The sequence below is a fragment of the Actinia tenebrosa genome, unplaced genomic scaffold (assembly GCF_029948245.1).
Source record: "Actinia tenebrosa isolate PJP-AT-01 unplaced genomic scaffold, QUT_ActTen_1.0 PGA_scaffold13__45_contigs__length_12533684, whole genome shotgun sequence".
NCBI lineage: Eukaryota > Metazoa > Cnidaria > Anthozoa > Actiniaria > Actiniidae > Actinia > Actinia tenebrosa.
In genome coordinates this window covers 1,652,027-1,667,083 of record NW_028292573.1, presented here as the reverse complement: position 1 = coordinate 1,667,083, position 15,057 = coordinate 1,652,027, and the positions used below count along the sequence as shown (strand labels likewise).

General features: G+C 36.6%; 1 protein-coding gene and 1 pseudogene across 1 annotated transcript; both read right to left on the bottom strand.

Annotated features, from left to right (window-relative positions):
• Positions 1 to 7,274: 7,274 nt before the first annotated feature.
• On the bottom strand, positions 7,275 to 9,487 carry LOC116297363 (uncharacterized; annotated as a pseudogene).
• Positions 9,488 to 10,591: 1,104 nt separating this feature from the next.
• On the bottom strand, positions 10,592 to 14,822 carry LOC116297152 (histamine H2 receptor-like). Its single transcript, XM_031705322.2, has 2 exons — positions 14,726 to 14,822; positions 10,592 to 13,297 (listed from the first exon to the last, which is right to left on the bottom strand). The coding sequence occupies exon 2, from the start codon at positions 12,919 to 12,921 to the stop codon at positions 11,932 to 11,934; it is 990 nt and encodes a 329-aa protein (XP_031561182.1). The 5' UTR covers positions 12,922 to 13,297; positions 14,726 to 14,822; the 3' UTR covers positions 10,592 to 11,931.
• Between the last annotated feature and the right edge of the window lie 235 nt (positions 14,823 to 15,057).

Here is a 15,057-nt window from a genome sequence, read left to right as displayed (position 1 = left end):
GTTTCCCGACCCGGACATAAGTTACTTATTTCCCGGTCGGGATACATTTAGATTTAGCAAGTGCCACGTTGTCATCTATCAAACAATGAAAGTGTTCGTTATATCCGCAAAATCTATAGCTGTATAACAAGGGTCTGTAGTCTAGATACGAAACTTCACTTGGCGGAAAAAATAAGAAGAATTTAGTGGGTCGTCGTTAGACATTTTAATGCCAGCTGCTTTGCGGTGTAAGGAGACCATAAACAAAAACAATATTCAAGACAAGTTCTTACTAGTGTACAAAATGTATAAAAGTTTCTAGTTGTGGTATCAGTAATGTCCCGGCAAATGCTCTTTATCAAGTCGAGCGCCTCAATATGTTTATCCCACTGCAAGTCACAAGTTGATGCCCACTTTGATCACTGGTAAACGGCACGCACTCCATCACAGGAAAAAAAATTCTAAAAAACATAATGGCTTTTAGAATGGTAATTATAGTAATTCCAAGGAACACTTCCCATTTATGGAATTATGATAAAAAACATTAATGGTTAGAAAGCTGAAAACATGATGTGTTTAACTTATAATAAATGCATGTTTCTCCAACTCCTCATAATTGTTTTTTCATAAAAGTACATAAATGGTTTTAGGAGTGGTACTTTGTATAATTATTACTATGATAACCATTGATGGAAAAGAACAAGTACACCACTGATGGTTTTTGGGATAAAAAGAAAATGGCTAGTAAGCTGAAACCATTTTCATTTCTTCAAACTCTCATATCTCTTCAAAACGAACGGTGACCCCCAATTTTCTTTTTACATATATATTCATCTACTTCTCTATTTACGTAGTCCAATTTGTGCAGTCTCCAATAGTTTATATAGAAATTAGTGCTAATTATCATGCGAATTATCTCCAGAACAGGCACTGTGACCCTTCCATTTTTTTCGCTCTTTCATACAAGTTAGCCAATATCTTTCATCAATGAAAGCATGAAAAAAAGGCTAAACGTTGGAATATTGCCCGCAGACGTCCAAAAGAAAAAATATATATAGTCTGCTTGCGAATTAGCTTCAGAAACATTCACGTGTATTGCTCATAACACAACATTGTGTTTTCAATTTCCCAATGCTGTGATTTCTTCACATGTTTTACCATTAATGGGAAATTATTAACTATTGATGGGATTGACTGGTTCGCATTAAAACCATGATTAATGGTTTTGATTTACCAATTACTGTGTTTTTAGTCTGCTGGGGAATTAGCTTCAACATTCACGTGTATTGCTCATAACACAACATTGTGGAGTGTAGGTAGAAGTCGAGAGTCGATGGTCGAGGGTAAAAAGTGGAGGGTCGAGGGTAAAAAGTCGAGGGTCCAATAAAAACATCAAAACAAACATAGTTTTTTTTGAATCAATCCAAAAAGAGAAGTCCATTAGGTATCAAATCTATCAAATGCACTGAATATTTTATTAATGCTACATCTTTATACTTTAATCCTTTTGGACTACTCTGTTTTATAGCTTTTTTAGCGATCCCCCATAATCGAAAAAAAGCCGTTACATCATGAAATAGAGCACCTACCTTGCAATCATATAAAACAACCTTTATTGTAATAAACAGTACTCCAAAAAGATATATACTATATAAGCTCAGAAGTCTGTTGGTCTATGATTGAATCATGCATAAACAGTCTGCAAACATTTCATGGATCGTTTTTACATTACCGTATTTACTCGAATAGACGCCGCCCCCGAATAGATGCCGCATCTACGGTTTGGCAATTGATTTGAGGAAATAATAATTTATGATAAATAATAAAGAAAAAGTATATTTCGAATTTAAACCAGCAATGGAAATTTATTTTCATTTAGAACAACATTTTTAAGCTCGAAGTTACTGTACAAAAAACAAAGTAAGACTATGAATGACATTTTTACTGTATTGGATTTGTTACTGTTACCTGTTAAAAAGGTTATCGTATGTCCTTAACTTTGCTTTTAGAACGAAATCTTGTTGAATAAAGTGATTTTTGAATAAAAGCCGCCTCGAAGAAACGCCGCAGCTGGAACACGAGAAATTAAATAAACGCCAGCGGCGTCTATTCGAGTAAATACGATATATTACTCCGGCTGAGCCTACAACACTCATTGGCTGCGGCTACATGAGATTGTACTTGCAGCAAACGAAGAACTCTCATATTGCGAAACACCACGTGCTACAGACGACTTGTCGATTGGGCGTTGAAGAAGAAGAAGTCAAGAAGAAGTTGTTTTAAGATATCAATTGTGAGATAGATCAACCTATTGGTAGGCGTATCGAAGTTGCTCTCTCCTGATCGGGAACCTATCGGTATCTCCTCACATCTTTTGGTTCTGTTTTTTCTTGCCTGATATTTTCTATCTGAACTCCTGTCCAGCCTGAGTCTGATTCTTTCTCTGCACTGGTATTGCTTCTTCATGCAATAAGGATGCGAAAGGAAGTTTGAACTCCCAGCATTGGAATTTGACAAGGTGGGAGAAGTTCCGAAGAAAGGCTTTGGCAATCAGGCCAAGAAAAACTCAATCTCAGCGGTCATGGGTGGATATCGATGGAGTTCCCGTTCAGGGGGGACAAAAAATCCTCATCTTGCTGGAGGGAAGTTACTTCAATGGGCGAGGATCCCTGATCTACATATCTTAAGCTTAGAGATACTCAGGCCTTCTTAGTCGGAGGCATTCATTAGAATGTTCAGATCTGGGAGGAACTTCTCTATTCATGCATAGGTTTAAGGGCAGGGTGGAGCATAAGCCTATGTGAAACTATATCAAGCAGACAAATTCTGTGAGTGATGATAAACTATATTGAAATTTGTTAGATGATATATACTAAGTTATTATTTAAGTAAGGATTGGGAAAGAAGGCTTAATACTTTAGAAGAGTACTAAATCGTACTTGCTTTGTAATAAAGGCGTAGTAAAGGATTCGAGTTGTCATTCTAATGGTGGTTATTTGTACATGGAATGGTTAAGGCGTAGGAAAGGCCGGAGCAATTCCCCATTCGTCATCACCATCTCATGAATAGCAATGCCTGGGGAAGAATACTACACTATGCAAACTTAATTTGCATATGTAAAATGATTCCCTGATTCCCATTCCCTTATGCAAATGAGATAACAAAAGGGACTCACATGGTCCTAGTGTCACTCTACTCGAGGCAGCCGCTTGCTATAACATTGACTGCGCCCCACCCGCCCTCCCATAGGGAGACCGGGTTTGAATTGGATCCCACAAGCATTTGCCCTGGCCTAGCCGTGTCCCAGGCCATCGTCATTCCCCATTCCTCATTACCATCTCATGAATAACAATGCCCGGGGTAGAATATTACACTAGTTATATAATCGTGTGGACAGCTGAAACGATTCATGAACGATGGACCATTTACTTGTGGACTGGACAGCATTCGTTTACAAAGTCATGTGTTTACGAATGAAAACGTATACGTGTGGACGGGGTCTTGGTTTTTCCATTTTTATCAACATCTATTTACCTTCGCGCCTACCAAGGGATAGGGTAGGGGTGAACACAGTGAAGTCGAGATAATTTTGAACTCAACGCAGATCTAATAGTGTGAATGCCTGGGATATGGAGAATATATCGAGTACTTCAAATATAAGCACCAATCGAATAATTTCCATAAAAAGTCTGTAAGAGGGTGCCAATGAGGTTAGTAGTTAACTAAGACCTAAAACAAGACCCTGCTGGCAGGGTAAGCTGGGATACCTGAAGGACCTGGAGGACCTGGTTTCAATACGCAAGGAGGATTTAGTTGGTTGAGCTTCCAAAAATACTGATAAAGTATTTCGTGACGTCTCGGAGTAATGATAAACCAGACTCTGGTTGGGACGGTTTACATGTATCAGAGTCTCTAAGAATCTAAAGAAAAAGTAATAATAAGTTTGGTTTAAGTCTTACCTCGTAGGAAGAAATCAACGTTTAAAGGTTAACGATTGCACATCCTCTCTATTACCAATACAACATGGCGTTCCACAGGGCTCAATTTTGGACCCGATTTTGTTCCTTGAATTTATTAATGACCTGCCACTTCATGCCCAAGGCTCCATTGCTGATATATACGCGGATGATGTTACGTTGTCGTTAAGTAAAAAATGGAACAATCTTACATCTCTCTCTGCAACGCTCAAGACGATGTCGACAATATTCTTTTTTGGTGCAGTCAAAATAAAATGATAATAAACGAAACTAAAACCAAATCAATGCTGGTAACAGGAAAACGTCTACCGAAACGCCTCACCAACAATAACAATGACCTCAATATTGCCATCAATAATTAATGTGATGTCAAACAAGTAAACAACCATAAAGTTCTTGGTGTTGCACTTGACTCTAAATTGACTTTCGAAGACCATGTCGATAATCTATGGAAGAATCTTTCAAAGAAAATTGGACTTTTTCGACACATCAGTCCCTACTTAAATAAACCACAGAAGGAAACATATTACAACACGGTCATCAAACCTGCTATCATGTATTGCTCTACCATTTGGTCATCATGTAACAGTAGCTCTATAAATAGGGTTATGAAACTCCAAAAAAGGGCGGTAAGAATTATCTTGAAATGTAGATAAATCTTCCCGTTCTATTGACTTGTTCAACGAGCTAAGATGGCTGCCTTTTTACCAAGAATCTTACATCAACAGATGCGCCATTGTGTACGATAAGATTAACGGGACCTGTACTCCTTACATTAGTGATCTCTTTGAAATGAACTCTGAAGTCCATAAGAGATCAACACGCTACTATAAAATAAATGCCCGATGTCCAACATACAAGAAAGAAACAGAGGGAGGGCGCACCATAAGTGTCCGCTGCGCGAAAGAGTGGAACAAATTAAATAAAAGTATCAAGGAATCTTCGTCAAGAAAAGTCTTAAAAAGAACTCTATTTAAGATCGAGCTTGATAATCAGATTACGAATTTACGTTTTAATTCAATTAATTAAGTTTTATTACATTATTGAATAATGATATTTTTATATTCTTATATTTCTTATATATTTACTTATCTTTTATTATTTATTTATACTTTATCTATTTATTTATTTACATCTATTAATTTTTTTTTTTTTTTTTTTTTTTTGTTTTTTTTGAGGGCCACTAGTTTATCAGTACCTTGCGTATCTGTTATGTGTTTTACCCTCTTGAAATAAAGTTGTTATTATCTTTTAAAATCAAAATGCCTCATTTAAAACGTAAACACGGGCAAATATTTGCTCAAAACCTCTCTCATAATTGCTTTACATTTCATGATTTTATGATTCATCGATATTTTTTAATGAATCGCCATTTTGTTTGAAGAAAGATTAAAGGAGATCATATACGCTTCGAACGGCAAAGATCAAACCCTGGAATGTGCGTAGAAAATTATTTATTTTGCTTCTTAAATCAAATAGAATCTAAAAATAAATATTGCTATGTACCTCATGTTCTTTTGTGAGTAGACGTTGAAGCCAAAACAGTTTTAACTTAAAATATATTAAAATATAAACACATAAATATAGGTTATAAGACTATATTGTAAAGTTCAAGAGAATAACGAGTCATACTGAATGAAATATTTGTTTACTATCGCTTATCGTAATTCCGACTCTTGAAACCCTGTTCTCCTCATCGATCTTCGCTTCTTCGTGCAGAAAATACTGTTCGAGTAGATGAACCATGAATAGTTTACCAAAACAAGCTTTCGCCCATGAAGTTCATTGTAAATTCTTACAAATAAATTGCTTCGAAATTCTCGCTATCAATTCTCGGCTTGAAATCCTTTTTTACGAAATTCATTTATCAATATTTCTGGTTCGGCTATCTTGAATTACGGCGGTCAACGAAATAGAGCATGCGTAGACATAAACCTGTGCCACGTGATCTGCTAGCTCCGCCCTCTCTTAATCACTTGACAACATAGCTAGTGACACTGATTGACATCTGGTACACGACAAATGATTGGACTATAGACGGGAACTCTATAGCAGATACCCGCAAAGTCTCTTGGGTAGGTTCCTGAAGACCCCTGGTTAACTATTGCGCAACTTTGCCATTTTGTCGAGGAGAAAAATACAAAAAACAAAAAAAGCAAAAAAAAAAAAAACAAAGGTATTTTATAGCTGGTATACCACAGGTATCCCAGCAATAAGTAATTAACTGTTAACTGCATGTTATTTCATGATTTCATAAAATAATTACTATGCGAGAATTGAAATCACCATACGAGTTTGCGAAATCAACGTACAAGAATCAATAATTATCATACCAGAATCAGAAACAAAATCACTGTGCGAGTTCAGGAAATCACTATACGAGAATATCGATTAGCAATCACAAAATATCGATTGAAAAGTCATCATTTAGAGCATGAAGCAAGATGGCGACTGCGTTGACTTCTCGGTAAGATTTGACAGAGTTTTTTTTCATCTTTAAAGCGACATCGCTGATGGGATTCGTGTTTCATCTATTAATTTACGATAGAGATGATGTTCAATTGGAGATCGGCGGAAGACGACCTGAGGAACATTTAAGGGTACTTGTAGCCAATATGTAATTCCCAGGATAGTGGATTTGATTCATCTTTGAAAGGTTTACTGGAGATATTGACTGATTGTTTAGCTGTCTTGTTGAACCGTATTTCACACATTTTAAGCGTAAAAAGTCTTGGGAGTAACGAAAGAATTGCGATACTTCTCCAGTTCAATCCTGTCTCTCACAGCTCTTCATTTTGATCTTATATATATCATACGCTGGTCTTCCTCCGGCACTTTTTGACAAAGGAACAATTTTCAATTCCGCAGATCACCAATTGAACATCATCTCTATCTTAAATTAATAGATGAAACACGAATCCCATCAGCGATGTCGCTTAAAGATGAAAAAAAACTCTGTCAAATCTTCAGAAGTCAATGCAGTCGCCATCTTGCTTCATGCTTTAAATGATGACTTTGCAATCGATATTTTGTGATTGCTAATCGATATTCTCGTATAGTGATTTCCTGAACTCACATAGTGATTTTGTTTCTGATTCTGGTATGATAATTATTGATTCTTGTACGTTGATTTCGCAAACTCGTATGGTGATTTCAATTCTCGCATAGTAATTAAGGAATGGTCCATAATGAGCGTGCATATATCCAGTTCTGGAAGCACGAGAGCAGCGTAAGAGATCTCTAGCTGCTAGAGTGCTTCCAGAACTGGATATATGCACGCTCATTATGGACCATTGCTTTTATAACATAGGTAACGACTTTAATTCACTGAAAAATGTTTTATTCGTACGATCACATGTCAAAACTCTCTTAAATGTGCGCGCGCACACTAAGGAAATTTACATTTACCGTTGACTATCAAGAAATGCTCGAAGTATGTTTTACAGCGCCTCTTCTAAAAGAAAAATACCGCGATAATCAAAAAGTCAATAAAAGCCTTCGCGGAGAAATGAGAGTCTAAAAGAAGATGAATCACAGAGGTTATGTTCATGGTCTACACCCGTTGTGATAGATCAGCGATCACTTCTCGTGAATGACCAGTTGAACGTTTTGAACTGTGCAGTTGCTAAAGATGGAGCCAAACTGGCTCGCCGGATCTTGTCTTGCAACTTCTACAACCACATTGTTGTTTTTAACAGCTGTGTTCAGATGAACAGTAGCCGGGACAATCGCTTGGCTTGAGGAAGTGAGACTTTGGGACAGCACTTCAGAACAGTGGTGCAGTTGTTCGGTCGAAGGCCTCGTATTGTAGTGTGCCAAACTCTGCTCTTTTCGATGCCCAGATATGGCCATTATATGGCGATTAGGAATGCCTGCATTTGACATCACTGTGATTGATGTGGTTCGAACTGAATGGTTAGTGTATGGGCGGGATAATTTGGCCTCTTTACTAATCTCTTTCATCATTCCGTCCAGCTTATTGACGCCACAGGCCTGTTTTCGTACCACACGTCGTCTGTTGGGGACCAATTTCTCTTCGGATACTGGAAGAGGGATTCGCAGTTTGGATTGGTCTTTGACAGATACAAGCGCAGAGCTTTGTAGCCCTCGTTTGGATAGTCAGTTTCATACATTCGAGCTTTTTTCTCTGAGGAGTTTACATCATTTAATGCCGCCCGGTGGTTCTTGGTCGCTTCGTCGTGCGCCATTGTAGCGTAGGATCGCCCGCTTGCACAACTTCAAACTTCAAGCTTGATGTCTTTAGCTCTCGCTGGCCTTCTCTTCCTCTCCGGCAGAAAAACAAGATCAAATGGAACCAGACATTCCTTAACAGACTCCATGGATCATTAAGGGAGAGAGCCTTGGAAGTTTTCAACTTCAATAGATCTTGGTTTTCTATGACTAGTTTATGTTGTGTATCCTCCTTGTTTTTTCGCTTCATTTGAACTAGCTGGGCATCAAGCATCTCATTTGAACGGTTAAACCTTGGGTCAGTTGAGAGCTTCAAACCACGGTTTAAAGGAGGCTGATTCATATATCTCTCAATAGCATGTCGAAAGCCCAGGAGTGTTTTCTTGCTGTACATCTCGCCGGTTGTCTTTCGTGCTTCGGGATAAAACCTGCGGAGATTTGCATCCAGTTGACCAAGCGTCATCTTCTCAAGAGGTGTCTGAATGTGCTTCTCTTTGCACCATGCTAAAAGAATAAAGGTTTGAAAAAGGTTAAGAACAATTAATTTGTATTTCTTACCTATTATCGAGCAATTATTTTTTGTTTCTCTTAGTTGCAGTGCGAACCGCACTCAACAAGCTGTTGTGCAAAACCGATTGAAAACACGATGTTTTATTTCATTACTTAGTGAATTAGTAGGAGATTTTTGCCGATAGATCGATTCACTGCTTTAAAAATATGTAAACAGTTTGCTAGCAATAAAGATGAAGCAGAAATACGAAAAGATTGTTGTTTAATATTTTATAATTTTCCTCGTTGAGAGTGATAGCTGTCTACAACACAGCTTACGGAAGCCACGTTAGTGTTTATTGTCTGTGTTGACATTTTCGCGAAAAATATTTTTCATGAAAACTAGTTTCTATATTTTTAACTAAGTCAAAAGGTCATGCCATTTTATCTCATAAAAGCTATTAATTAATTTTTCTTACCTTTAAACGTGGAAACACACCAGTTTGTGGTTTTTTTGGTCTTGGCACTGACTGCTTATCAGCGAGGATATCTTGCAACTCGTTTTCGTTGAAGTTAGCAAATCTTTGTGAATTTTTTTCTGGTTTTTGTTGTTTATTAACTGGGGGTTCAATGTTTTGCTCAAACTCAAAATCAAAATTAGGAAGCTCATAATCTTTGTTAGATGGAAAAGAAGCCATATTTCTAGTTTTAAGTCACGAAACACTTTGCTATTTGCTACAGCTAGCGAACCAACGGTGAATTTTTCGCCGCTTCACCGTAAAAACATTTTCTATGGGATATCTCTATGGGATATCCATTTTTTTCACATAGCAAATTAGCCAATCAGAGCACGCGTTATATCTTGCCTATGTTATAATTTTTTATTCTCGTATGATGATTTCAGTTCTCGCATAGCAATTTTTTATTCTCGTACAGTGATGCATTATTCTCAACATGTGATTTTGATCTCACCAAGCGCGTAACGCCCTTCCCTTTGGGCCGTTAGGAGGCTATGGAAGGGAGTGAAGGATCGTCTTATTTAGTATCAGTATCAGTATCAGGGTCATTCCGCTATTTCCAACTATAAGTTGATCAGCAGGGACTATATAGTCTACACAGAGCCAAAGTTCTGATGTAGTAGTCCTTTTAAATTTAGACCGGCTTCACTTTGGCTCGCTTCCAGCAGTAAGCAGGGACGGAACGATACAAGTTGAATAGATACAAGTTGAGTAGCCAACATAACTTGGAGCGATTTTCCTAGCTGTGGCCTTGAAAAGTTTCCCGAGGGGTGTTGTCGGGTCTAAAAGCTTTACTGGGAACGAGGTTTTCCAAGGCCTCGGCTACTTCTGATGCTTACAGCTGAATGTTGGCTAACCGCTGACCGTAGCTAGATGAAGACTCCGGGCTCTCGTCGGTTTAGGGCTTAAACTAAAACGGAATGGAGGTTGGAATTCAACAAGTTTGTTCTTTCTTCTCTATTCGTCACAATTTTCTGGTCGTCTCGTCCCGTTCTTTGTAAACACGAGGCTTATCATAATATCGCACATCTTTGATAAACTTGATAAAACAATCCTTATCGTTTACTAAACACTGACTTAAAGAGCTCAACACATCTAATCTCTGTAAAGCGTCGTAGAAGGAATTTTCATTTAAAAAGACACTCAAATGACTTCCATGCTAGAACTGGAGCAATCACGACGAAACGAGGACATGTGTAGTAATTTATTTAATAGTAATTTATTTACTTAATATTGCGCAGTCTAACATGCCAATGTATAATCGAGTGCGCATTACAAAATACAATATCACTATCTATTTGCAATATAATAATTTCCTAACTATTAAAATACGAATTAAAAATATGTTATTATTAAGTGGGAAAAATAAAAGTAATTAAATAGGTATGAAATTAAATAAAATATAAACGATACTTAGTTCTAATCATAAAACGCTAGTTCAAAAAAATAAGTTTTAAGCATACTTTTAAAATTACTATAAAGCCCCGTTTACACTAGCAATTTTTGCTGCGATTTTTTTGCGATTTTGTCCATAATAGATAATGGTAAAGAATTTACTTGTAAAGTTTTTTCAGGATACCAAGATTTTCCTAGGCGAATGTCTCTTTTGAAGGATGAGACACAAGATTTCATATTTCCAAAAATTGCCACAAAAAGATTTGGGGCTACATTGACAAAAGCCCTGTCACCTAAAGTATTCTTTGCTTTTCTATTATTATGTATTAGTAACATGCCCTTATTTGATCGTAATTTATATCTTGCGGGTTTCCTGATACTTATTAAATCTTTTAGATACTGTGGAGCAGTAATATATAAACATTTATACACAATCATAGCAATCTTAAATTCAATGCGAAATCTTGCTTGGAGCCAATGAAGCCTTATAAGTGCTGGATTAATGTGGTTATATTTCGATACATTGCAAACAAAGCGAGTGGCTGCATTCTGCAGGCGCTGTAGCTTAGTTAAATTGACAGCAGGGACGCCATGCAGTAGGCAATTACAGTAGTCTGCGCACGATATTATGGTCGTTAGTAGAATCGCCTTCCTATATTCATATGATAAGTACTTTCTAATTATCCTAATCGGTTATGTAGATGCTAGTATACACTCAATTGAAGAATCGTTGTCGGGTTCAGAAACATAGAACATAGAAGCTGAGACCGAAATGGCACATGGGAAGTACGTTAATTAGATCATCCACTCTTATTGATACGCGTTTGGCATTCTAAACTGACTGCATGGATGGCGCAAATGAATAAATTCTAATATAATTATGTCATTTCACGTGTCATTTCGGTCTCTGCTTCTATGTTCTATGTTTCTGAACCCGACAACGATTGTTCTATTGAGTGTATACTGACTGACAAATTTTATTTATGTGGGTGGTCATTCTAATATTTGAATCAAACCAGGCCCCCAGATTACTAGCTGAGTCTACAGCGGATACTTTTGTGGAGTCTATCCGTATTTCTGTTAAGCTGACTTTATTCAACTGCGCGGACGTACCAATAATTAAAAACTCTGTCTTAGCATCGTTCAATTGTAATTTATATATGTGTGTGTACTATCCAATGATAATGCTCGAACTGCAAAGCCGTTTGTAAGTCGTATTTTTTCAATCCAAGTTTGCTTTTGATCTACTTCAAAAGTGATAAGCTTAATAGTATCATGAAGTAAAAGCGATGAATTATTTTATGTAACACTTGTTATGATTCAAGCAATCTGGTGACTCTTTTTTTGGGGACTTTATAGAATCGAACGACTAAAACGTCCCGTCACTCGCTTAAGGTGCTTTTTGAGATATTGACAGCATAACTTCCACTGCGTAGATGAAATATAACTTTCCAATTTATTCTAATTAATGTCAGAGGTTCATGATTAATTCTGAAGCCATAGATCCTAGTTAGAACCCTTTTGAAGTCTTTATTGCGTATAGCATAAATCCAAGGGTTTATTGCTGAACCACTAAAGTTTACAAATATTGCCCAAATCCACTGGCGATATACTTTCATTTCTTGGCATTTATCTCGTTGAGCAAGCGTAATATATGAAAACACAAGGCTTGGGGTGAAGAGGATTACGAATAAGCCTACGATAATCACTATCGTCCATGTAGCTTTCTGATTCTTCACACGAAAAGCTGTTTCTTGGATGGTGTCTTTTTCGATTCGTTTTTCGTGTCGACGAGCGATTTTAAAGATTTTATAATAACACACAGCTATTACTGTTAATGGCGGGAACACCACTAGCGAGGAACAAACAACCCACAGCAAAGCTAAATCTTTTTCCTGGACGCCAAGACTTAATGATCCCATACACAGCGAGAAAAACCACATAGTTAAGACAACGAAAAAACATCTTTTCTTGTTCATATTTTTGGGGTACCGGAAAGGACGAGAAATAGCAACATACCTTTCAACACTTACCAAACAAAGGCTGAAAGTCGTAGCCGTCAAAGAGTGAATCCAAAGAAAGTTTTCCATTTTCATGAGTGGATGTTGCTCAAGCCAAACATTGTGCGATATTATGACTATGTACAATGGATTGATAATCAAACCAACAATTAAGTCTGCCAAAGCCAGAGAAGAGATGAAAAAATTTGAAGTCGTTCTAAGCACCTTCGTTTTAAAAATTACCAAAACAACTAAAGAGTTGCCGATAATTGAAGCAAAACCGGAAATCCCATTCAGAATGATAAAAACGAAGCTTGAAACTCCAACCAAATTTGCAGAACATTGACTTTGGATGGAAATATTCGACTCCATGTTTTTTGTTTGTCGTCGGTCAAGCCGTTCTCGAATGATAATTCGCCTTGATAAAAATATTAGATATTCACGATATGTTTTTGTGACTTTTCCGACCACAAATATTTCAAAATCAATTTTAAAATACTAAATATTTAATTAGATTGACCGGCGAAATAATCAAAATGTACTAACTAATCAATGGCCAGACGACGTAATACAATTTTTAAGATGAAAAACCAAGATAATGATGATATGTAGCCAGGTAATCATCCTTCACTGAAGCTTTGTGTTGTAAACTCTTCCTCATTGACTTGATCCTGTGATGAAAAATACACTCAAAACCAGCTGCTTTACTTTTAGAATCATCAATGATCCATTGCGTTAAAAACGTCACCTAGAAAATAAAGAAAACAGAAATAAGGTGTAAGAGCGACTTTCCGAGGTTTAAGTGAAACAAACATCGCTGGTATTTTATTTATCAACAGCCCTAAGTGTGAAATAAATCGACATGATGTTTTCAGATGCATTCAGTTCTAGTGCAAAGATAAGCGCATATCCTACAGCTAAACTGATCACTAAATATTTAGGGTGAGGGGGGGTTTCACACCACGGGCTATCACTCGATAAACAAAGTATAAATAAAATTCATTTTCTGAATTGTGCCACGTAAATTCTAAAATAGTCGCTCTTAGGAATTATGCAAACTTCATGACATTCGTACAAAATGTATTTATTCAGCAACGACTAAATCGACACTCTTGGCAAATGGTGTTGTAAGACTGAAAGTAACCAAACTGTACAGGGATGACATTAAACAAGCCAAACAATGTAACAGCCGCGTTGAAATAACTATTTTTCGCGCCACTTAAAGTGCATATGCTCAGTGTCATCTAATAAGCAAAAAATTTTAAAATCGTTTTTTACAATAACTTACAAATTTCTCGCGCGCTGATTGGCTATTTTTTATCATCAATAAGAGGTTAGACAGATAAAGATGACACAACGAGCGCGAGCTCTTTCTGTTAGTTGTTTTGATCAGTAAAAATGAGAAGTTTTTATCGTTTTTGTTATTGTAAAAAAAAAATTGACATCAGATTTTTATGTGTGTGTCCTCTTATTGACGATTACGTCATCACATAGTCAAAGTAGTCAGTGTGGATCCACGAGGCGTAGCCCTCACTTTGTTAATTTTTTGGTCAAAAGTAGATTGTACACGAGTTTAGTTTATTGTTACCTATTCACGAACTAAGCTTCTATAATCGACTTTTTGAAAGACTTATGGCCATTCATTTTGTATTATTCACAATTTTTATGGAACAAGTTAAATTAAACACCAGAAAATTATCATCCATTTTGCCTCCAAAAGCGTTCCTGCCGTCATCTATATGAATATCTAAAAATTTCAACGTTATCAATTATTCCTGCCAGCCTTAAATGAAGCAGTTGTTTTTCACAATTATTTTCACGGCATTAACCGGTAGGAGAACAATCTCGAATTCCGGCCTAATATTGTGTTTTTAAAAGCATGAACTTAAAATTTGATTGCTTCACTGAGTTGATATCAGTCAATCTCTTATCTAGCGGTGCATGTTATAAAACTTCGAGGAAGCGTTGGCGTCTAAAAGAAGACATTTTCCCGCCTGGAAAGCATTTTGTCTTTCAATCTAAAATCCAATTTTACTAACAAAGTGTCGTAGGCTTCATCAAATTACGAGATATTCATCTAAATTTGGCACTTCTCGAACCAAAATACAGTTTCATACGTCTGAAACACAATTAGACAAACACGATAATGAAAATAATTCGCGAAGTACTTTCATACCTGGTCTCGTATAGAAGACTTAATGACCTGTCGTACTGTTGTTAAAATATAATAATAATCTTTTTGAAAACGGTCTTAATCAGAACATCATATAGACTTTTTATAATATTATCATAGATGCAAGGTAAACCTTTTTAGTGGCTGACAAATTTAGACCTGTGTTGAGTGTCAATCATTCTTATCCTTCCTTGACGACGAAATAAATGACAGCTGTAAATAAAAAAATGACTTCCGTTACCAGACGCAAATGGCTGACAGGATAAGTATTCTAAAGCAAATATATTAAATAAGAGTGAATGTGACTTTACTTACATTTCTCCATCATTTTACCA

Coding starts and splice junctions, on each gene's coding strand:
- LOC116297152 (XM_031705322.2), bottom strand. CDS start 12,921: ATGGAGTCGAATATTTCCATCCAAAGTCAATGTTCTGCAAATTTGGTT.